Source organism: Anomaloglossus baeobatrachus, chromosome 2 (assembly GCF_048569485.1).
Source record: "Anomaloglossus baeobatrachus isolate aAnoBae1 chromosome 2, aAnoBae1.hap1, whole genome shotgun sequence".
Taxonomy (NCBI): Eukaryota; Metazoa; Chordata; class Amphibia; order Anura; family Aromobatidae; genus Anomaloglossus; species Anomaloglossus baeobatrachus.
Genome location: NC_134354.1, coordinates 652,777,911 through 652,803,145, shown reverse-complemented (window position 1 = coordinate 652,803,145; position 25,235 = coordinate 652,777,911). Strand labels below are relative to the sequence as shown.

The 25,235-nt window shown below is 48.2% G+C and overlaps 1 protein-coding gene across 3 annotated transcripts in view; it reads left to right on the top strand.

Moving 5' to 3' along the window:
* Positions 1 to 25,235, top strand: part of BAZ2A (bromodomain adjacent to zinc finger domain 2A) — a 242,209-nt gene that overhangs the window by 28,429 nt on the left and 188,545 nt on the right. The window contains exons 1-3 of one of the 3 annotated variants that reach the window (XM_075337013.1): positions 11,925 to 12,090; positions 22,317 to 22,454; positions 23,266 to 23,793. In XM_075337013.1, coding sequence (XP_075193128.1) covers positions 22,319 to 22,454; positions 23,266 to 23,793 — 664 coding nt within the window. In that variant the 5' untranslated portion in view covers positions 11,925 to 12,090; positions 22,317 to 22,318. Of the gene's footprint in view, positions 1 to 11,924; positions 12,091 to 22,316; positions 22,455 to 23,265; positions 23,794 to 25,235 lie in introns of those variants that run through there. The other 2 variants (XM_075337012.1, XM_075337014.1) reach the window with 2 other exon arrangements.

Sequence of the window (25,235 nt, the reverse complement as noted above, 5' to 3'; positions counted from 1 at the left end):
GCAGTTTGTGACCTGCCGGAACTCTACAGTGTTTTCTGGAGCGAGTCGGAGGTCGCTTTTCAATGCAAGCCTATGAGAGTCTTGTTCAGTGTCTCAAAGACTTGCATTGAGAGCTTGTGACCGCTACCTGTGACTTCTGGTAGTTAGAAGTTGCGATAACAAGATGGCGCCATGAGACCAGAGCGGCACCAATAAAAAGTGATGACTAGGTTTAGTAAACATAGATTAGAAGAAGCAACATTCCAGTGGTGAAAACAAAACAAAACGCTGGAGTGGTGTTTTAAAAGATTGTCCAGGACTTTTACATTGATGGCGTATCCGAGTGTTGAACACACACCAATCAGATATTGTTGACTAGAGATGAGTTAACCCGAATGGTAAAGGTAGGGGTCATACAGCAGCTGTCTGCTTTACCTTGGCTGGTTATCAAAAATAGGGGAGACCTCAGACCATGGTTTTAAATTATTTATTCTACATCCACCTTTGTTTACAGGGAAATTGCCCTGCTCTTACCCCCACTTTGCTTCTACTTACTACGACCACTTCACAGCCCAAAAGTGTGGGTCCCCATTGACATATGGGGTTTGGAGTCAAGTCCGTGTACCAAACCAAATTTTCAATTAAAGTTCGTCTGAACCTGGCAAACCTGAACATCCACGGGTCCACTCTTAACTTATTGATGACTTTTCCAAAAGATAGACCATTAATGTAAATGTTTCAGACAAACCCTTTTACTTCTTCTTGGGAAATGGTAGCTTCTGACATGGTCTAAAAGGCCTCGGCTTACAAGATAACAATCAGGCCCTCGCAATGACATCGAGGGGCACCGACCTAACAGGAGAGGGAGCGCATTCTCTCTCCCAGCCTTCAAAATGTTGTGATCGATATTGACAATTAGGGGGTTAAACAGTACAGGGCAGTGGCGGTATTACTCTTAGCTGTGAGAGCCAGATCTCAGGTGTCATGTAAGCCAAGCTCCTGGTGGCAATCGGGCGGAGACAGCATCTGTACTCTGCGCGATTGCCATGACTAACCTATACGTCATCGGTCGGAAATCCATATCCGACCAAGACGTATAGGTAAGTCAAATGTTGTGAAGGGGTTAAAGGCACTAATCAAAGATGGCATACCTCTACCTAATACAGTCATATACTATAGTGTTACTTAAAGGATTATCCCCTCCCCAAAGAAAAAAAACGCTCTTGGCATAGTGGATAACTTGCTGATGGCTGGGTATAACCATTGGGATTCCTGTAGTGATCCTGAGATTAGGGTTCTGGAAACTCGAGAACGGGAATCTGTAGACATAGCTTGAATAAAGTGGAGATGCGCCTCCTCGGCTTCTGCTCCATTCAATGACTATGGTAATGTCGGAAATAGCCACATGCTCAGGGGTGGACTTATCATTGGTGCAAACTGTGCAGTCGGACAGGAGACCAAGAGGTGAAGGGGCCCATTCTTACCTCCAAAACAGGTGGAAATGTCCATTTGCGAGTTTTGTAAAATGTTTCCTTGTTATGCAAGTCAAGTTTTGTGGTAAAGCTTCTATTGTCAGTCAAAAGACTGGAGTCGATGCATCCTCCTTCAAATTTCTGATTATTTCACTGTAAAGAAGCCATTCTAATTTTCTAGACATGGATCAGAGATGGCAGCTTTAATGTTTTATTTAGGGCTTTTAAAAATGTTAGCTACTGTTTTTAAGCTCTGAGCTGCTGTCCATTTTTTTTCTCTCTTTTGTATGTGTATAAAGAGGTTTTTTTTTTTTTTTTTACTTATATACAGGAGATGAGAACCTCTGAATGATTTCCAAGATTTCCTGTATATATCTGTTCACCAAAGTGTACTGTGCACTCTCTGTGTCTGTCCGGGCCTAAAACTGTTACGCATTCAGCTTTCAGCACCATCTTCAACAGTTCAGACCTTGTGGGAGAATGAACTTGCTTATTTGGAACTAACATCAACCATTATTGTCGCAGGCGGAGGAGGGGACGCTGCGCTCACCCACTGCTCGGGTCCGGCTGCTGTTGCTGCTCGGTCGGTGGCTCGAGCGGTGGGCCGGATCCCGGGGACTCGAGCGGCGCTCCTCGCCCGTGAGTGAAAGGGGGGTGGTTTGTTTGGTTTAGGGATATTGTCCGTGACGCCACCCACGGTTGTGGTGAGGTTGTGACACCACCGCTGCTCTGGACGGGGATCCCGGGAGCGATGACAGGGAGCAGCTTGGATGTTGTTTCTCCCCTCCGTGGGTAGGGGGGTTGGTTGTCCCGGGGCCCGGTGAGGGAGGGATGGCAGGCGGGCCACGGGGCCTGGTGAGGTGCAGGGTCGCGGGGGCAGCGCTGTGCCGCACGGCACGGTGGTACTCACTCAGCCATTAATTTACACGGAGTCTCTGGTCAAACAAACGGCTGGATGGACGGGTCCCACAGGCGGCTGCGGTGGCTCTCCCGGTAGATTGGTGGTGACTGCCTTTCCCTGCACCTGTGTTGTGTTCACGGTTCCAATGGCTTCCCACCGGTAACCCGCTCCCCAGCTTGGATGGATGCTGAGGGAGCCCCTTTTGCCCGCAGGCTCTGGCCCTGGAAACTGTAGCCTTGGCGGTGACTGTATTTCCCTTCACGGTTTGAGCGGTTGCCTTCAATCGGGTCTTGACTGCTGGGAAACCCCGGAGGTTCCCTTCTCTAATGGATTTGACCGGTTTTACGGCGACTCCTAGCCTGGTCGGGGTCCGTAAGCCCTGCCGAATGGTGCTGGCTTCTCTTCGCTCCCCGATCCGTACCGGCGGGCCACAGCCCATCCCCGGTCCTTACGGTTCACTTCAATCAGCCTCTCCTGCAGACGGTCACCACCGTCTGCCAACCTTGCTGTATGTGCCAGGGCCACACACCCGGACACAGTCAGTCTCCTCTATTACCACTTCACTCCTCACTTCACTCCTCTCAAAACTGATCTGTTCTCTTTTCCTTTTCCCACCTCCAGGACTGTGAACTCCTCGGTGGGCGGGGCCAACCGCCTGGCCCACCCCCTGGTGTGGACATCAGCCCCTGGAGGGAGGCACAAAGGATTTGTGTTTGACCTAGATGTGCCTCGCCGGGGTGTGGGGTGTGTTGTTGCAGTACCTGTTACGTCCTGGCTTGTCCAGGGCGCCACATTATCTGCATCATAAAAGGGAATCAGTCATCAGGTTTTGATATGGTATGTAATCCAAGAGCAGTATGATGTAGGGGCTGAGAGACTGATTCCAGTGATGTGTCACTTACTGGGATGTCTGATGCTGTTTAAAAACAAAAATTGGTGTTCTATAAGCAGGAGATTATCACTAGAGGACTAAGTATCTTGTGCTTCCTAGTTAACTGCTCTGTGTAACTCCAACCTTACCATTGATTGGCAGTTTTATCTCAATGTACAGTGTACACATAAAGCTGTCAATCAGTGGTGTGAGTCGGGTTATACATGTTGCCTAAAACGTGGCATGTATCAGGCACTGGCTGTACAATTTCAGCTAGGTATGTGTAACAAAGAAATCTGTAGGGTTTCAGGCAAAAACACACCTTAAAATAGCCGGCTAGAGAGCAAGCCACACGGCAAACTACTCGGCAAGCGAGTCCCCGGTGGCTTCTCCCTGCCAGTTCCCCTAGACTTGCATACAAATCAGAGTGAAGAGGGGGTTAATGCCGCGCATCAGCCATCATTCCATCGGTCTACGCGTTTCGAGGATATACCTCTTCTTCAGGACCAGTGCATCAACATAGTTACTATGTTGATGCACTGGTCCTGAAGAAGAGGTATATCCTCGAAACGCGTAGACCGATGGAATAAAAGAATAAGTTTATAACATCAACGTGCTACATCTTCATTTTGGCTGATGCGCGGCATTAACCCCCTCTTCACTCTGATTTGAATGCACATCCACGTGGGGCTGCAGCAGACGCCATCATCCTATGCTCTATCAGTGGTTGTGACTATCACAACCGTTTCAGGTGAGTGTATTTTTCCTGATCTAACTCACTGATCTGTTGGTATTACACTATCAGCGCTCCTTATTTTTCAGTTTATAAGCTCCCCTAGACTGACACATCTCTACTTATACGCGCACGTATGCAACAAAAGCTGTGGTGGGTGTCACAGAACACAAAGGGGCTCACTGGGGCAAGTGGATACTCTAAGCCCAAGGTCCATGAGACATGGGCATCGGTGTAGCAGGAGGAGGGTATTTCACGAGGGAAGAAGAGTTACAGGAAATTAAAAGTTTTAGTAAGATTCTCAAAGTGGCAAGCGGACAGGAGACGTCCTGAAAGCCGCAAACGGACAGGAGACGTCCTGAAAGGTGCAAGCGGACAGGAGACGTCCTGAAAGGTGCAAGCGGACAGGAGACACCCTGAAAGGTGCAAGCGGCCAGGAGACGTCCTGAAAGGCACAAGCAGACAGGAGACGTCCTGAAAGGCGCAAGCGGACAGGAGACGTCCTGAAAGGTACAAGCAGACAGGATTCGCCCTGAAAGGGGAAAACGAACAGTAGTCGCCCTGAAAGGCGAAAGCGAACAAGAGTCGTTCTGAAAGCCGCAAGTGGACAGGAGTCGTCCTGAAAGCCGCAAGTGGACATGTACCAGAGTTACTAGAAACAACAAACAAATAGGTGAAGTGATCCCTGACAAGAAGCAGAGTTACTGGAGACCACTGGCAGACAGATAGCAGAGTCACTGGAGACTGCAGACTGCTAGCAGGTTTACTGGAGGCTGCTGGCAGGAAGGAGCCATGGAACTAGAAATCATAGACAGGTAACAGACAAAACTCCAGAGTAACAAGAATGTCTAATACCATAGAAGCCACACACAGCCAGGAAGATGTCCCGGAAACCACAGGTAGACATGTAGAAGAGGTCCTAGAAGACAATGGACAGGTAGCAGACAGATTGCCAGAGTAACAAGAAAGCCTAAGGGGATGTGCGCACGTGTGCGTATTGCATGCAGTTACGCTGCGTTCTGCACCACAGCGTAACTGCATGCGTCCTGCGTCCCCTGCACAATCTATGGAGATTGTGCAGGAGCCGTGCGCACGTGGCATATTAGAACGCAGCGCTTCAGCTGCTGCCCGAATCGCTGCATTCTAAGAAGTGACATGTCACTTCTTTCGTGCGTTCTGCATGCTGTCTACAGGGAGAGGCAGCATGCAGAGCGCACTAATCTGCCGACACCATGCGCTTCAGAACGCAGCTGTTCAGCTGCGCTCTGAAGCGCACCTTTTAGGTGAGGTGCAGAGTGCACACGTGCGCACATAGCCAATACCATGGAAGCTGCGCACAGTCAGGAAGACATCCTGGAAATCACAGGTTGATTGTGATACTGGAAACCGCAGACAAGTAGGTAGCGAGTCACTGAAGACCGCAGACAAGTAAGTGACTCTGGGACTGGAAACCAAAGAGGTGCAGGGAGCAGAGCCCATACCCAGGACGGGTGTGTAACAGAGGGAAGAAGCGCCCAAAATAAGCTGACCCTATTAGAGGATACCAAATTTTATATTTTTTAAGGCTCACCTAGGGGATTGCATGGTAGCTCCTGGTTTAAAAAGTCCAACTGCTGCTGCCACCAGGAAAAATTTCACCAGAAGGAAAAAATATGTTAAAATAGGCTGTGATGCGGGAAGAACGTAACTTGCTACAAGAATAGTAGATGAAGGTTCCCTTATTGGACGTGTTTTCACGCTGTACTTGGAATCTTTTTCAAGTCACAGAAATAAATTACACAAGGTGTTGCTTTTTTGTGAATTGAAAAAGACACCAGTACGGCATTAAATTGCGTATAAGAGCATGTAGGCAGAGACCTATCAATCCAGGCAATCGGGCGGGGAAAGCCACTGGGGAGCCACCTATCTGACCAGTCTGCAGCACAGGACCGCTCCCAGGCAGCTATTAAAGTATTTTTTGTCTGAAATGTCGCATTGTTTCATAGTCAATGATCTATGGCTGAGATAAGGCTAGGTTCACATTTCCGTTGTTTTAAATCCGTCAGGTCCGTCAGCAACGGATCAGTCCTTTTTTAGATGTCAACTGACGCAACGGATGTGTCTTTCACAGGATTCCTGTGAAAGGAATCCTGTGAAAAAACTGATCCGTCGCGTCCGTTACATCCGCTATGCGTCCGTTTTTTGACGGATCAGTCATGATCCGTTTGTGTTTGGGACAGCCCAGTGGGTGTGCCAAACATGCTGGGCATGCTCAGTAGAGCATGATTGAATCCAGCGCTGGATTCCGTTGTAAGACGGATTATGACGGAATCCAGCACCATAGACATCCATTACAAGCTTGACGGATGGCGATGGATTCCTGCGCGGTGTGTTAATTTTGACGGCCAGAAAAACGTTACATTCTGGGTTGCTCCCACCCAGCGGTTAGTCAAAAAACTACTGACCGCAACGCAGCAGATGCAACGCAAAGTCATCAGTCACAATCTGCCACTAATACAAGTCTATGGGACACAACGGAATCCGCTAAACGGATGCCGTTGTTTACCATAGCCGCGGATTGTGACTGATACATTTTAACGGAAATGTGAACCTAGCCTAATACACATATTCAGCATCAAAGAGCAAAAATATCCAGCATCCACGTCCAGGTGAAATATAAAAGTTGTATCTTTATTCAGAATCCATTAAAAACATAGGGTAATGAACATCACATCCCCAACAAATATAAAAGTCCTCTTGGACCCCTCATACAGATGGTACGCGTTTCGAGCTCCTCGCTCTTAGTCTGAGTCCAATATTCAGCATCGTATCAGCTGACAAGATCACTTTAATCGGCACACTACATGAAAAAAATGTGCCAACTTCTGCTGTAACTGGCAACTTCTTCATTTACTGATAAAAGCATTGAATATATAGGGTTAATATGGAGGCAAGTATATTAAAAGCTTCAAAAGTGGGTGAGCGCTTTCCTTAGTGGGAAAAATGTTTATTTGCACATGAGGGGTTATATACATATAGGAATGTCAGGTCAGCCATTTATAACTAGACACATTAAATATGAATGGCGGAAGGCCGGACACATGGAGATTTAAGGGGGCTTTACACGCTACGACATCGCTAATGCGAACTCGTTGGGGTCACGGAATTTGTGACGCACATCCGGCCGCATTAGCGATGCCGTTGCGTGTGACACCTATGAGCGATTTTGCATCGTTGCAAAAACGTGCAAAATCGCACATCGGTGACATGGGGGTCCATTCTCAAATATCGTTACTGCAGCAGTAACGAGGTTGTTCCTCGTTCCTGCGTCAGCACACATCGCTCCGTGTGACACCGCAGGAACGAGCAACCTCTCCTTACCTGCCTCCCGGCCGCTATGCGGAAGGAAGGAGGTGGGCGGGATGTTACTTCCCGCTCATCTCCGCCCCTCCGCTTCTATTGGGCGGCGGTTCAGTGACGCAGCTGTGACGTCGCTGTGACGCTGAACGAACCGCCCCCTTAGAAAGGAGGCGGTTCGCCGGTCACAGCAACGTCGCTGGACAGGTAAGTAGTGTGCCGGGTCTGGGCGATGTTGTGCGGCACGGGCAGCGATTTGCCCGTGTCGCACAACAGATGGGGGCGGGTACCCAAGCTAGCGATATCGGTACCGATATTGCAGCGTGTAAAGCGGCCTTTAGTTAGTTGCGTTTGCTATGTGAATTTCAGAAAGACCATTTTATAGTTTTACATTTTCCAATGCCCGATGGTGATGAAGATATCTTATTCTAGGTTTGAGCACCCGCAATTGAAGGTTGTTGCAATATCTCACTTTATTACTTTCACGCTTTACCTGGAGAGCAAAATATTGCTGAATGCAGGAAAAAAAAAGGGAACAGGAATAGGAGGAACCCTGCCTGTAGGGATGGAAAAAAGAAATAAATGTAATGCAACATGGTGACTCCTCCGGGCAGCACTCCCATTGCTGTTTCCCAGCAAATTGACCCTTGGATGATCCTACAGGTGGAGATATGGGAACCCCAACAGACCCATAAGTCAACGAGATCCGTCAGGATTTGTATCCCTTTGATACTGATATGGCATAGTGAGACCATGGACCTGGTACGGACTGAGGTCCGTTCCACTGGCTATAGAAGTAAGGGGCAGGGGGAATTTTTGCATACTTCTGTACCATTCGTAGCTATGCCATTATCCACTTTCCTCTGCTACTTGTTGAATACTTGATAACATGACACTGAGCTTTACAATGGCGAGGTGGTGTACAGCATTGTAAGCCGTGCAGTCACAATAAATGTTTGCATTGATGTGACCACAGCCGGCACATGCCTTCCACATTGCACAATACTTGCTTCCATCTTCGTTTACCTTTATTTCTATTAGAATATGATTTTCTATGGAGATTTTACCACAGTGCACCGTGAGGATTCAGAGCAGAGAATGGCGGTCACGTGGCCACTAGTGATGAGCGAGCACTACCATGCTCGGGTGCTCGGCAGTCCTAACAAGCAGGTTGGACGCTCAGATGGGCGCAAGTTGAGTACCGAGTATAATGGAAGTCAATGGGAAATTCTTCCGTAAAAATGCTTGCGTTTACCATTGACTACCATTATTCTTGGTACGCAAGTCAAGCCCGTTGACCCTTGTCTACACGCTGAGCTTTTTATCCGCTGTATGTTTTTTTATGGATTTTTCACAATAAAGCTTCAGAGTTTTTCCAAGATGGTTGCTGGCTTTTTCCACTTCTCTTGATCACCACTGTAACACCAGGATCTGGCCTGATGTGCCTGGCACCATCCACCATTTGGGATACATATAGGTCTAGGTGAGCTGTGATAACATATTCTTTTTTTTTTTTATACAAGCCCGTGTCCTTCCTGCTAGATTTGAGTACCGAACATGGTAGTAGTGCTCGCTCATCACCAGTGACCACGAGCATGTGATATACATAGCCCCAGCCAGAATCAGACTAGATGGTTGTGGCCTCACACAATGCAAATGTATTGAGCAAGGCTGCACCCATCTAGTTGATATGTGGCCGAGAGTACGCATATGACATATTCATGGCCACTTGACCGCCGTTTCCATTCTGACATGGGCAAAACCTAACAGAGCACAGTGTGTTGGTGGCCCTTTAAATGCAAGTCCCCTGCTCCATTATATACTCACCTTCTTGCGGTGACATTTTTTGCCCGTAACTGCTGATTGGCTGGAAGTCAGAAGTTACATCACAAGCGCTCAGTTCATCTGTATACATCTGTTACACACTGCGACATCGCTACCGATATATCATCGGGGTCACGTCGGTAGTGACGCACATCCGGCGCCGGTAGCGACATCGCAGCGTGTAAGGCTATGTGCGCACGTTGCGTACAAGCCCTGCAGAAATTTCTGCAGCGATCTGAAGAGCACATGTGCGCTTTAGATCGCTGCAGAAATGTCCGTAGTGAGCGCCGATTCCATGCGCTCTGCCTGCAGCTCCTGCCATAGACCGTGCAGGAGCTGCCGGCAAAGCGCAGGAAAGAAGTGACATGTCACTTCTTTTTGCGCAGCGCTTCGGCAGTAGCCGAAGCGCTGCGCTCTTAAACGCCACGTGCGCACGGCCCCTGCATAGTCTCCATAGACTGTGCAGGGGACGCAGGACGCATGCAGTTACGCTGCGCTACAAAGCGCAGCGTAACTGCATGTTTTTACGCGACGTGCGCACATAGCCTAACACTAATGAGCGACGATCAACGATCGCAAAATCGGTCCAAAACGGTGATCGGTGACTTGTTGTTCATTTCCTTAATATCGCTGCAGCCACCGGTATGATGTTGTTCGTCGTTCCTGCGGCAGCACAGATCGCTATGTGTGACACCACAGGAACGACGAACATCTTACCTGCGTCCACTGGTAATGCGGAAGGAAGGAGGTGGGCGGGATGTTACGTCTTGCTCATCTCCGCCCCTCTGCTTCTATTGGCCGGCCGCTTAGTGACGCCGAACGCACTTCCCCCTTGAGGGAGGGATTGTTCAGCGGTCACAGCGACGTCGCTGACCAGGTATATGCTTGTGACGCTGCCGTAGCGATAATGTTCACTATGGCAGCGAGCACCAAATGTCGCACGAGCGACTGGGCGGGTGCTATCGCGCTCGACATCGCTAGTGATGTCGCAACGTGTAAAGCACCCTTAAAGGCTGCTTTACACCAGGCAATCTATCGTGCGATAGATCGTCGGGGTCACGGTTTTTGTGACGCACATCCGGCATCGCTGGCGATGCCGGCCTGTGTGACACCTCCTAGCGACGCAGTATTGCTCACAAATCGTGAGTCGGGTACTGCTCATTAGGTTCCATAATATCGTTTACTTTAGTTGACCATCGTTTCCGTGGTAGCACACGTCGCTCCGTGTGACACCACGGGAACGATGAGCAGCTCACCTGCCTCCCGCGGCCGCCGCCGTCTCTATGTGGAAGGAAGGAGGTGGGCGGGATGTTTACGTCCCGCTCATCTCCGCCCCTCCGCTTCTATTGGCCGGCGCCCGTGTGACGTCGCTGTGACGCCGAACGTCCCTCCCACTCCAGGAAGTGGACGTTCGCCGCCCACAGCGAGGTCGCACGAGAGGTAAGTATGTGTGACGGGGTTTACTAACTTTGTGCGACACGGGCAGCGATTTGCCCGTGACGCAAAAAGGACGGGGGCGGGTACGATCGATTGTGAAATCGCACAATCGGTCGTACCGTGTAAAGCAGGCTTAAGTCTTATGGGATGATTGTGAGATTCTTCCTGTTTGTTGAAATTCCAGTTATCACCATTTGTTGAAAACTGCTCGGGACAGAATCTTAACGGAGATCTTGGTTAATCAATCCGGAAGATCGCAACGCACAAAGGCCAGGATGTCAGCATGGTTTATTGTAGTGTGTCCCAGTGGTTGTTGGGAGAAAAATGACAAAACTGGAATGACAGTAACAGATGCACAGAGGAGAGTCTGCATGGATACTCTGCAAGAATACAAGAAGGGCACAGAGCGATCCATTCTGTACTGCCTGTGACACTACAGTCCAAGATATCAACCGGTGTCTAGTCAAACTATCAGAAGGCGCGTGGATGACATTAGGCTATGAGCCAGCCGTCCAGGTCTGACCTCACACCTTGCTGTCAACGGTTATCAAGACGGCAATGGAGGTCTATCCTCTTCAGTGATGAGTCCCGCTTTTATCTGGGACACAATAGCTGGAGATTGATCTGGAGACTATGGGGCAACACCATAGAGGCCTTCACAAAGGAACGTTGCACTCCTCGCAGGACTATAGAGTGGGGTGGCATAACATATGGTAGCCGGACCCTTCTAGTCTGCATTTCATGTACACTAACACTCTGTGCTACATTGTGTTGGTCATAGACCCAGTAATACGGCCTATTCTTCGGTGTCCCAGGCCATATGTTGGTGTTGCTCCTATGAGCAGACTGTGTGGCCTTAATGGACTTGTCTCCCATCGACCACATTGGGGACGTCATTGGTTGGCAGTTGCACAGGTTGCTGCCAGCGGTGGATCTTGATGACTTCTGTGCACAAGTGCAGTGTGGCAGGACATGGCTCACTGATAGCAGTGTCGGTGTGTTAGCGGATTAGTGCACGTGACGCTCATACTCAATACTGGATAAATTGAGATATTTTCATAATGTTACTTCCATTTTTCCATCATTTGCATGATATTATTAATGTCTGAGGATCCAGGGCTTTTCCTTCTGGGTGGTGCTGAGGAGTGTACACTACAGTGCGGTTTGGGGGTTTCTGGCCTTTAGCAGGCGCGGGCTATGGCGTTCCCCATACAGTTGGGACATGAGAACCTGGGTAATGTCCTGCACCAGTAACAGCCGTGTACAGAGCAGCCCACGCTCCGCCATGGAGACCCGAGCGGCGCTCTGTACACTGCGCCGAGTGCAGACTCTATGACACCATCACCACCAGTCTGGGTGTAGCCGGCTCCTCTAGGACCCCGCGGCCTCCGGCAGCACTTCCTGCCTCATTCTCACACTCAGCCTCCAGCCCCCGGAGCCGCGGCTTCGTCCTGCTACCTCCCCCAGGCCAGGCCGGGGACACCATGTGAGAGCAGGCCGCGACCAGCGCCACCGACACCCTCACTGGCGGCCTCAGGTGAGTGCGCAGCCTCAGGAGAGGCCGGGGCTTGTGAAGGAGCGCAGGCCCGAGGCCGAGGCTGAGGCGCAGGCAGGACCCGGCTCGTGGAGCGGACACTTCACAAGTTCTTTATGTAGTGATGGAGTTGGGGGCCGGGGCGCTGTGTGCGGGGCCAGCACTCTGCTCCCCGGCCGCTCACCCCCGGCCCGCACTGTAATGGCCTCCCTGCTAATAATGTCTGATATTATTAATATGTCCGCGCTGTGACATCACCAGCCCGTATTACAGGGTGACGGCGGCTCCCGGCCCTGCTCCATCTTCTCATTGGATCGTGTCTCCTCTGCGATCCATACAAGAAGCAAATGGAGCAGAGAAATCCCGGGCAGGGGCCATTGTTACACAGGGCGCTCTCACAGGAGCACCACACATGGGGCATACACCGGCACTGTGTATATACAGGGTGTATACACAGGACATACAGTATAGTCACACCATGCACTGTATACACACCCAAAGTATATACACACACTACACACACTATACACAGTATACACAAGATCTGTATATCACATATACACACACACCATATATACACACTACACACTGTGTATAGCATGTATACACACACACTATATACATAGGGCATATACACACAAACCATACACTACACAGGATATATAGACACACTACAGGATATCTATACACACGGCATATACTGTATATACACTGTTTATACACACTACATGGTATATCACACTATATACAGGGGTATAAACACACACTACACATGGCATATACTGTATATACACAGGGCATATATACACACTACACAGGATATGTACACAGGGTATATACACACTACACACAGCATGTACTGTATATACACAGGGTACATATATATATATATATATATATATATATATATATATATATATATATATATATATATATATATATATATATATATATACACACACACCATACAATACAATACACAGGGCATATACACACTACAAACAGGGTATGTACATACACACACACACACACACACACACCGTACAATACACTGGGTATATATACACATGGTATATACTGTACGTACACAGGGCATATACACACACACACACCATACACTACACAGGGTATAGACACACACACTATATACACAGGGCATATACACAGTATATACACAATATGTACACACACACTATAGATGGTATATATGTACACACACACACACACCATATACAGTGCTGCTTAGAAGGTTTAGGCAGGAGTAGGAAATGCTGTGCAGCAAGCAGCTTTCCAAAATAGGAGGAGTGTTCGAAGTGCAGAGTGAACAATGGAATCAATATTTGGTGACCAGCCTTTACTGTCAAAGCAGCATCAGCAGGAGGTTGTTCAAAACATTTTGGAGATGCAACCCCAGATCTAGTTTGTGCAAATCCTTCTGTCTCTTGTAATTTTAGACAGTTGATGTTGAGATCAGGGCTCTCTGGGGCCGTATCATCTCTTCCTAGACTGGATGATTTTCTTTATCCTGATCATAGATCTTAAAGGGAACCAAACATCAGGATTTTCCTATATAAGGTGCAGCCAGTGCAGTACTGGCACTATCAGGCACAGGCTGTACATGCCATTAGTGGGCAGCTCGGATGTTTAGGCTGTGAAATCCAAGTTTATGAAGTTTGAAAATTCATCATGTTTTTGATTGATGTGTGCACCAATGCTGCTAATGTCTGGGCGGGTTATGCACAGGATTCCCGCTGCCCCCCGCCGCCTGTTCCTCCCTCTCTCTGGCTCTATGTAAATTTTTCTATTCAGAAACACGGGGTTGGAGTTAACGCCTGCACATAGCGCTCATCTCCAGCACCATGTTTCTGAAGCCCGCAGTACCTAGTATTGTGCATGAGAGGGCGGCGCATGCGCCTTCGCTTCTTCAGATCTCGTTGTGACAGCGGGAGCGTGCGCGGTCACAACAGGACTGGAGAACAGCTTATATTACCGATTAGCTGCAGCAGATGTCTGCTACGATATAGTCTGCTGCAGCTAATTGGTAATATCAGCTGTTCTCCAGTCCTGTTGTGACCGCGCGCGGTCACAGCGAGATTTGAAGAAGCGAGAGCGCATGTGCCGCCCTCTCATGCACAATACAGGTACTGCGGGCTTCAGAAATATGGTGCCGGAGATAAGCGCTATGCGCAGGCGCTAACTCCGACTCCGTGTTTCTGAATAGAGAAATTTACATACTGTCAGAGAGAGGGAGGAACAGGCGGTGGGGGGCAGCGGGAATCATGTGCATAACCCGCCCGGACATTAGCAGCAGAGGTGCACACGTCAATCAAAAACATGATGAATTTTCAAACTTTATAAACATGGGATTTCACAGCCTAAACATCCGAGCTGCCCACTAATGGTATGTACAGCCTGTGCCTGATAGTGCCAGTACTGCACTGGTTGCACCTTATATAGGAAAATCCTGATGTTTGGTTCCCTTTAATGACTTTGTCCTTATATTTGGGGGTAGTTTTTCTGTTTCAGAATAAATTTGTAGCCAGTCATATGGCTCCCTGACAATATTACATGATGGATGAGTATCGTCCTGTATTTCGCAGCATTGAGGACCCCATTCATCTTGACCAAATTCCCAATCCAATTGCTGAAATGCTGCTCCACACTTGCCCGTTTCCCTCCACCATGCTTCACTGCTGCCTGTAGCTCTCCAGGCTTTCAGTTTCACATATCCGCTTATCAGTCCAGAGCATCTGCAGACATTTTCTGTACCCTAGTTCCTATTTTTTTTTTTTCCTTTTGTGGCCATAATTTTTCCATTAACAGAGATTGTGGACAGCCTTTTCCAAGCAGTAGATGGGTGTATGGGGTCCTGGCTGTCACTGCCAGTTCTGAGCTGATGGCACTGCTGGACTTCTTTTGATTTCAAATGGAAGTAAGTATGACGCGACGTTCATACACTGCACTAGGTTTCCTTGGCCGTCCACTGTGTCCACAGTTTTTTTTCCATTGCCCATTTCTTGATGTTTTTTCAAAAGAACTTGATTGGTAGCTATTGAAACCCCGTCTGCTCTGAAATCTTTGCCTGGAAACACCTTTCTGATGGAGCAGCAGTGTCTTGTTAGGCTGCTTTCACACCTCCGTTTTTTCCTGTGCGGCACAATCCGGCACTTTGCAGGAAAGACGCAACCGTTTTCGGTTTTTTTTTTGCTGCCGTTTGCGTTTTTCCTGCGTAGACTTTAATTAGTGCCGCATTGTGCCGCATGGGATTGCGTTCCGTCCGTTTTTTGCCACATGCGGCAGATTTAGCCGATGCGGCGGCCGGATGGAACGTTGCCTGGCACGTTTTTGTGCGGCAAAAAAAAAACCGCATCGCGCTGCATCCAGCCGATGCGGCGCATTTTTCAATGCATGCCTATGGACGCCGGATGCGGCAAAAACCGCATCCGGCCGCCGCATGCGGTTTTTGCCACTGCGCATGCTCAGTAGCATGCCGCAAGCGGCAAAAAACGGACGGGCCGCATTTAAAAAACGTGTGCAAAGGATGCAGCTTTTTTGCCGCATCCGTTGCATAGGTTTTAGAGCCGGACTGGCCGGCTCTGCACCTACCGGATGTGTGAAAGCAGCCTTACTGTGGTGTAAGACCTGTGCCATGAAACTGACTACCACAACCTCATCTCTGTAGCAAAGTGTGGCTGGTCCTCGCCCAGTTTTAAGCAAACTGCACAACTGTTTCAGTTAATGACCCCTTTGGCCGGTTTCACACATCCGGCATTTCGCCGGATCCGGCACGCATGCAGTACAGTACATTAATTTACAGTGGAAGCGCAACACCATGCGGACAAATGCATGAAGCACACAACTGTAAATGAATGTACTGCATGCGTACCGGATCCGGTGAAGTGCCGGAAGTGTGAAACGGGCCTTTCCCTACACGTATGCTGATCATTATCACCTGTGTGATATAATTGGTTATTCCTGCACCTGACGATAATCCTACAGAATCCCTGATAGGCCGGTTTCAGACATCTGTGTTTCATCAGGTGCAAGCCACATGCATGGTTATGGTCACACGTGTGACATCTGTGTTTGCATACGTGTGACATGTACCAGAGAAAACGGGTTTTGAAAGAAAAATATTTTCTATATTCACCTGTATCCAGCGCTGTTTCCTTCGGCTCTGCTGCCTCCCGATTTTGACCGCCTGCTTATTATATTCATTGATTATTCACCTCACTGAGGACATGGATGCTGGAGCATTGCAGGGACAGCATTGCCGAAGACAGCATCGCGGGGACAGGTGAGTATTCAGCAAGCAGTGAGTGTGCAGTGACGTCCAGGAGGTCATTGGAGTTCCCAATGAACTCTAATGACATCCTGATGACACCCCTGCGACACTCGCGCTACAGCAGGTGTCACCACGCTGATTCACGGGTTCATTGGGAACTCTGACGACCTTCTGGATGTCACTGCATACACACTGCTTGCTTGCTGAATACTCACCTGTCACCGGTGATGTGGCTATGCTGTCCTCTAGGACGCTGTCCGTGGCGTTGTCCCCGTGATTGTCCCCGTGATGCTCTGGTTTCCAGGTTCTTCACTGCGTGCACACACACCCCTGGATACTCACCTGTTCCCAACAATGTGGTCCCCGAAACTAAAGTCCCCAGCGCTGTCCCCGCGATGCTCCGGCTTCCAGCTTCTCGGTGGAGTGAATATTCAGTGAGTATAATGAGCAGCGGTCAGAAGCGGGAGGCAGCAGAGCCGAAGGAAACAGCGCTAGATACAGGTAAATATAGAAAATCTTTTTTTTTTTTTAAGACACGTGTTTTCTCCGGTACATGTCACACTAATGTCACGCAGATCACATCAGTGTGCGATCCGTGTGACACCCGTGCTGCTGGAGAAAAAAACGGACATGTCTCCGTGTGTGCGTGCAGGGCTACGAGTGGTCACACTATCCATGTGAAAACATGACCGTATGAGTAACAGTATAGAATAACATGGATACGTTTGGCATCCGTGTTAAAAAACGGATGTCAGACGTACCTAAAACACGGACGTCTGAAGCCGGCCATATAGTGTAAGTGTACCTAGAAGAACTGACGCCGCTTTGAAGGCAAAGAGGTCACACCTAATAATGTTTTCAGATTTCTCTTTTATTCATGCACTTTGCATTTGGTTAATTGATAAAAATAAACTATTAATATTTGGATAGTCAGATCAAACTCATAATCCGTACAGAACCAAAGTATGTGTCCATCTTTCTATCCGGTTTAGTACATTTGTGTCCAGTTCATACACCTTCATATTATAAGGTATTATTAGTGATGATGATCATTATGGGATCTGCTTATACAGGTTTATGTATGTAATATATTGTACATTTTTAATTTTTTAAAATTTATAATGCCCAACACTCGGCTTTGGCAGATCTATGTATCCCCATAGTTTCTCTAAGGTCTCCTTCACATGTCCATGTTTCCAGTACATGTGACGTCCGTTTTCACATGTAACGGAGACGCGGACACACGCAGACCCATTAAAATCAATGTGTTTGCATACACGTGAACGTTTTCACAATGTGTGTGTGTGTGTAAGCATGCGTGTGTGTGTAAGCATGCGTGTGTGTGTAAGCATGCGTGTGTGTGTAAGCATGCATGTGTGTAAGCATGCATGTGTGTAAGCATGCATGTGTGTGTGTGTAAGCATGCATGTGTGTGTGTAAGCATGCATGTGTGTGTGTGTAAGCATGCATGTGTGTGTGTGTAAGCATGCATGTGTGTGTGTGTAAGCATGCATGTGTGTGTGTGTAAGCATGCATGTGTGTGTGTGTAAGCATGCATGTGTGTGTGTGTAAGCATGCATGTGTGTGTGTGTAAGCATGCATGTGTGTGTGTGTAAGCATGCATGTGTGTGTAAGCATGTGTGTGTGTGTAAGCATGTGTGTGTGTGTAAGCATGTGTGTGTGTAAGCGTACGTGTGTGTGTGTAAGCGTACGTGTGTGTGTGTAAGCGTACGTGTGTGTGTGTAAGCGTACGTGTGTGTGTGTGTAAGCGTACGTGTGTGTGTGTAAGCGTACGTGTGTGTGTGTGTAAGCGTACGTGTGTGTGTGTGTAAGCGTACGTGTGTGTGTGTGTAAGCGTACGTGTGTGTGTGTGTAAGCGTACGTGTACGTGTGTGTGTAAGCGTATGTGTGTGTGTGTGTGTGTGTAAGCAAGCGTACGTGTGTGTGTGTGTGTGTGTGTAAGCGTACGTGTGTGTGTGTGTGTGTAAGCGTACGTGTGTGTGTGTGTAAGCGTACGTGTACGTGTGTGTGTAAGCGTACGTGTGTGTGTGTAAGCGTACGTGTACGTGTGTGTGTGTAAGCGTACGTGTGTGTGTGTGTAAGCGTACGTGTGTGTGTGTGTGTGTGTGTGTGTAAGCGTACGTGTACGTGTGTGTGTAAGCGTACGTGTACGTGTGTGTGTGTGTGTGTAAGCGTACGTGTGTGTGTGTAAGCGTACGTGTGTGTGTGTGTGTGTGTGTGTGTAAGCGTACGTGTGTGTGTGTAAGCGTACGTGTGTGTGTAAGCGTACGTGTGTGTGTGTAAGCGTACGTGTGTGTGTGTGTGCGTACGTGTGCGTACGTGTGTGTGTGTGCGTACGTGTGTGTGTGTAAGCGTACGTGTGTGTGTGTGTGTAAGCGTACGTGTGTGTGTGTAAGCGTACGTGTGTGTGTGTAAGCGTACGTGTGTGTGTGTGTGTGTAAGCGTACGTGTGTGTGTGTGTGTGTGTGTGTGTGTGTAAGCGTACGTGTGTGTGTGTGTAAGCGTACGTGTGTGTGTGTGTAAGCGTACGTGTGTGTGTGTAAGCGTACGTGTGTGTGTGTAAGCGTGTGTGTGTGTGTGTGTGTGTGTGTGTGTGTGTGTAAGCGTACGTGTGTGTGTGTGTGTAAGCGTACGTGTGTGTGTGTGTGTGTGTGTAAGCGTACGTGTGTGTGTGTGTAAGCGTACGTGTGTGTGTGTGTAAGCGTACGTGTGTGTGTGTAAGCGTATGTGTGTGTGTGTGTGTGTGTGTGTAAGCGTACGTGTGTGTGTGTGTGTAAGCGTATGTGTGTGTGTGTGTGTAAGCGTATGTGTGTGTGTGTGTGTGTAAGCGTACGTGTGTGTGTGTGTGTGTAAGCGTACGTGTGTGTGTGTGTGTAAGCGTACGTGTGTGCGTACGTGTGTGTGTGTGTGTGTGTGTAAGCGTACGTGTGTGTGTGTGTGTGTAAGCGTGTGTGTGTGTGTGTGTGTGTAAGCGTACGTGTGTGTGTGTGTGTGTGTAAGCGTACGTGTGTGTGTGTGTAAGCGTACGTGTGTGTGTGTAAGCGTACGTGTGTGTGTGTGTAAGCGTACGTGTGTGTGTGTAAGCGTACGTGTGTGTGTGTGTGTGTAAGCATACGTGTGTCGGTGTGCTCCACATGTTGTCAGGTCTGTTTTTCTCCAGTAGCACGGATGTCACACGGCCCGCACACTGATGTACTCAGTGTGACTTCAGTGTAACACATACCGGAGAATACATGTGTCTGTGAAATAAAATGCTTTTCTGTACTCATCTGTCTCCAGCACTGCTGGCACTTTCTTCCGACCCCCGTTCATTATGCTCATTGCATATTCACTGCACCTCGGACCGGAAGCAGTGCAGGAGACAGCAGCACCATGGACAGGTGAGTATGGAAGTTCATGCTGTCGGTGTGCTATGCGGATGTCACATGGATAGCACATGGACGCACACACATACGCACCTACACCACGGACCGTGCAAAACGTGTGTGTTTTGCAGGGCCGTGTGAAAGAGGCCTAATTATGCCTTGTGTTGGCACATCCATAAGGCCCAACGTAATCGCTTTAATGGTTGGAATCTGCAAGGAATGACTAAGCAGCGTGTGCACGAGGTTTGAGAATCTCATTCACTTTGCTGTACTGTATTTTTTTACCTTTGATAAAACGTGTTAGAAATGCAGCGTGTGAACAAGCCCTTTGAGTAAGGTTTCAGCTAGTGCTCTGATCTCTAATATGAGACTGCTGATCATGGCAGGAACAAGCTGTAAATTGCCTCAGGCCTCACATCTGTGTATAAATACACCACGTGCCACGCGATGAACGGACCATCTGTATGCCGTGCACTTTACCATTGTGTAGCATAGAACACTAGAAGGCCTGATTAATAATAGCTGCTCTGTATAGATGATACGACCTGTGGAAGTTCGGTTCTTCAGGCTCAGCCGAACTTAAAAATCAGATTTGTTTGGGACTCGGACTTGACCTGAACCCCAATGGAGGTAACTAATTGTGCGGTTCGGGTCTCTGGCCACACACAGCCAGCCATAAACAGAGCACTTCCAGGCTGGGTAAGTGAGGTTTTTGTTTTTTTGGTGCACACCACGTCAGATCCCGCTGTTGTTACCTCCAGTGTGAGCCATTCAACCACCACAAGCGGCTCACACTGGGCCGAGCACCGAGCTTACCTGAACACAGCAATGCTGTGCAAGTGAAGTTCATATATGAAGCAGCCAAACTCATTTTTTTTAATGAAAAGTCCAATCGCCGAACCTTGGTTTCGCTCATGTCTACTGTTGAGAATCCCCCCCCCCCCCCGCCCGCATGTTATACGGACGCTAGGTGAGGAATAACTCTCACTCGCATGACATATGGAATACCACATGGACTTCACTCGTCATGCTCTCCTGGATGAAAATTGGTCCGATTTTGTATTTTTATACACATATGTGGGTGAACCCTAATATTCATGTGCCACTGTCAAAATGCAACTTGTAAAAATAGATGCGTTTATAGACACTAAAGAGATACTACAGAACTGGCAAAATGGGCATTCTGCAAACAGCTTATTACTGATCTCATTTCTGTATTCGTTTCATGTGGATTTCTCTGCTTGTTGTCATCCAATAGAAATCTTCATTGTTAACTTCCCTGCAGTTATCACCTGTCCTATAATGAGCACAGTGGTGTGCGGCTGGTCACTAGACACCGCTGCGGGGACTGTGCCTTAAGGTGGTGTCACACATAGCGACGACGTCGCTGCTAAATCACCATTTTCTGTGACGTAGCAGCGACGTCCCGTCGCTGTGTGTGACATCCAGCAACGAGCTGGCCCCTGCTGTGAGGTCGCCGGTCTTTGCTGAATGTCCAGCTTCATTTTTTGGACGTTGCTCTCCCGCTGTGAAGCGCACATCGCTGTGTGTGACAGCGAGAGAGCGACGAACTGAAGCGAGCAGGCAGCCGGCGTCTGGCAGCCTGCGGTAAGCTGTAACCACGGTAAACATGGGGTAACCAAGAAGCCCTTTCCTTGATTACCCGATATTTACCTTAGTTACTAGCGTCCACCGCTCTCACGCTGCCAGTGCCGGCTCCCTGCTCCCTGCACACGTAGCTGGAGTACACATCGCGTAATTAACCCGATGTGTACTCTGGCTAGGAGTGCAGGTAACATGGAGCCAGCACTGGCAGCGTGAGAGCGGCGGATGCTAGTAACTAAGGTAAATATCGGGTAACCAAGAGAAGTGCTTTCCTTGGTTACCTGATATTTACCTTAGTTACGCTTCAACTCGTCGCTGCTAGCTGGGGGCTGGTCGCTGGTGAGATCTGCCTGTTTGACAGCTCACCAGCGACCATGTAACAACGCAGCAGCAATCCTGATAAGGTCAGATCGCTGGTCGTGATCACTGCTGCGTCACTATGTGTGACACCACCTTTAGGGTGGCCATACACATTAGATAAGTGCCGCAAGGACCCACTGATTTCAGTGGGACCTCACATAGAAAGCGGCACATGTCTGATGAAGAGTCGTCGGCATGTGAAATGTAGATTTCTATGGCAGTAAAATCTCCGCACATACACACTAATTCTGTCCATACGGCTCTGTTAGCCGAGTGTTGTTTTGGCTTCTGTCGGGCCAGTATTCAGTAGTACATAGAAAGCAGAGTCTGTAGTCCAGACTATTCTGTACCTTCAATGACCAGTTCTCGCCCTATGGCTGATACATGCCACCGTCTAGCCTCTCTACTGGCGTACATGTCAAATAATGGCCATGATTATGGTGTGACCATGGCCGTGTGGTTACGCTGATGGAATGATGATTTTGCGGAACAATGTTTCTCATCTGGAATGGCCCCGTCTAATGTATTTACCATCCTTGCTTGACTTTACTGCTTATGTAATAATGTTGCCTTCTTTCCTTTGTGCATTTTAGACATGGAGACAAACAATCACTTTGGAAGCCCTGGCCAGCCTCCTTTATCCAGCGCCTCAGGACTGAAACAGCTGCCTCAGTTGGTGGAACCTGTTTACACAAATAATTCTCTTGTAATATTTCCTCAACAAGCAAAAGGTGACAAGTCGTTCCTGTGTGTAAACCTCCCTGTAGTGTATTCTCCACCTGTATGGTTGTGCTTTATAGTTGCATACTTAAAAATCACTAGAAATTGCATACCTTGTAGAAAGACTGTAACAAAATAGTTGCTATATGCGTGAGAAGTAAAAATCTCGGCTATAGAAGATGGTGTTGTGAATGAATACTGATGGCAGATGTATCAGATGTGTTATACGTTCTGTAATTCATTTTTTCTCTCTCGTTTTATTAGGGCATACAGGACCGTTCTCTTAGCTCTGCAGCAGTTTCAGCACCTCCTGGGAGACTCCCCTGTCAGGATCCAGTCGGACAATGCTACGGCGGTAGCTTACATTCACCACCAAGGAGTAACAAGGCGCAACAAGGAGCGTCAGGGCTATGAGGGGGAGGTCAAGAGGATCATCCAGTGGGCCGAGTCACATCAATCTGTGATGTCGGCAGTGCACATCCCCGTCGGGGAAAATTGGGCTGCTGACCGAGATCATGGATTGATGTGACTCGGCCCACTGGATGATCCTCTTGACCTCCCTCATAGCTCTGACGCTCTTTGTTCCTCCCTGGTGGTTGATGTAAGCTACTGCCGTAGCATTGTCCGACTGTATCTTGACATGGGAGCCCCCTGGAGGTGCTCAAACTGCTGCAGAGCTAATAGAACGGTCCTGTGTCCCCCAATGAAGACTCAGAGAAAGAGATTTTACGGTGAGCACACAAAAATCCTTCTTTTTCCTGTTCTTTGTTTTACTATTATACTTTATTGTGGTAGTATAGTAATAATTTTTTGCTCATTTAGGTCTGAATTGCGACATGCCGGTGAATGGCCTGATCTCCCCCTCCATACCGACTAATCCTCATGGGACATATGCATCCGATGCCAGTACTACCAGTCACCCTGCATCCAGTAACTTTGACTACCTCTGGAAATATCCCAAGTCTACTATTGTAATTGACAGTCATGGGTCAAGTTCACATCAGGTTAACGGTTCAGCATCTCCATTGAGAAATGGACCATTTTCTAAAGGAAACTCTCAAGACGCCTGGGAAAACTCTGCCTCCAGTCATCCAACATCTCTCACAATCAATGGTCAAGACTTTAGTAATAGTAATTTTCATATAAACCTGTCATCTGCAGTAAATGAGACGCATTGCTTCTCTGAGACCTCTTGTCCGGATCCTCCATCTCCAATATCTAGCGTACAATGCGTCTCTGATACCTCTGATGGCCAGGAAAGTCAGCCGGAACTAGAGACAAATGCTTCAGAAGTATCCGAGAATGATGAACGATTTACAGAAGTTTTCGAGTCCTCTGATGTGCAAGCAGGTGTGTATGGCCCTCCTATAAGAGTGATGATCTGGAACTCGATTCCCTCCCTTTTTAACAATATTTTTGGGTCCTTGGGTGCAAGATGTTAGACAGAAAGCCTCTGGCCGCACTGAAAGGTGTTGTTTGGTTTGGGTCAGTATGCTGTCCCTGTGATCTGAACACCAGAAACAGCACCGTGACCCTTTCAGATTTTTCTTTTCTTGAGTGGAACTGCATCGAGCGAAGACTTTTAACATCCTGGGACATTTAATTGTGGCATTCAGTCATTATGTGATTGGTGACTATTCACTATACTATTCATTATAAAGGGGCAATGAACTTTAATGGATTTCAGTAGCATCGTCTTCCTTTTCTAGAGATGGTGACACCCTTGTCCAGGCACTATGTCTTTTACTGTAGATTAGGGCTGAAATCAGCCGTCCATGTGTGGACTGCATATATGAGGCTGTTAGATCAGGTTAGGAGATCTGCAGTCTGCCCAGACATTGTGGCCCATATCTAGACCTAGGAACACGGACATCTGAACTCTGCCCAACTGATCTGATGTGGATGTATATCCCAGCTTCAGACCTGACATTCAGGCTCCTCTGTATAGAAGTCAGCTTTTTTCCCTTATGAGCATTTGGTGAATAAGTATGTACTGATGAGGTCTCACACTTGTTAGGTTGCGCGCCCACGATCAGTTTTCACAGAGTTTTGGATGTAGCATGCTTCAGCTGCATCCAAAATGCTGCGATGTACAGTAGAAGCACAGTGGATGGGATTTCTAGAAATTCCAGACATTGTGCTTGTTTTTCCCGCTCAAATACTGACCTGAGGTGTGGCTTTCCAAGCCTCAGCATGTCAATCGTTTGCTGCGGAGTCGCAAGAATCCTCCGCAGGAGAACAGAAAGAGACACCGCAACTGCCCGAGCCCGGATCGTGAGCACGGGCAACTGCAGTCTCCTGCAGGTCAGGACCCGCCGCGTCCAGGACGCATCATGTCCGGATTGTGGGCACGTACCCTTAGGCTATGTGCGCACTTTACCTTTTTTTGTGACCACAAAGATGCAGCGTTTTTTTTTTTTCGTTTTTGGTGGCAAAAAATGCATTTGCGGTAAAAACGCATGCGTTTTTGCGCATTTGTGTTTTTTTGCTGCATTTTGCTGCGTTTTTTCCAATGCATTGCATGGGTGATAAATGCTGGCAAAAACGCAGAAATAATTGACATGTTGCATCTTTGTGGTCACCACAAAAACACATCTAAAACAAAACTACACTGTGCGGACAGCAAAAATGAAAACTCATAGACTTTGCTGGGGAATCCAAGTCATGCAGTTTTTAGACCAAAAATGCACCCGAGAAACGAGCAGAAACACAGCGTGCGCACATAGCATCAGGGTGCTGACTGCAGAGATAGCTTCCACTGTGTACATCTTTTGTACCCAATTTACCTATTG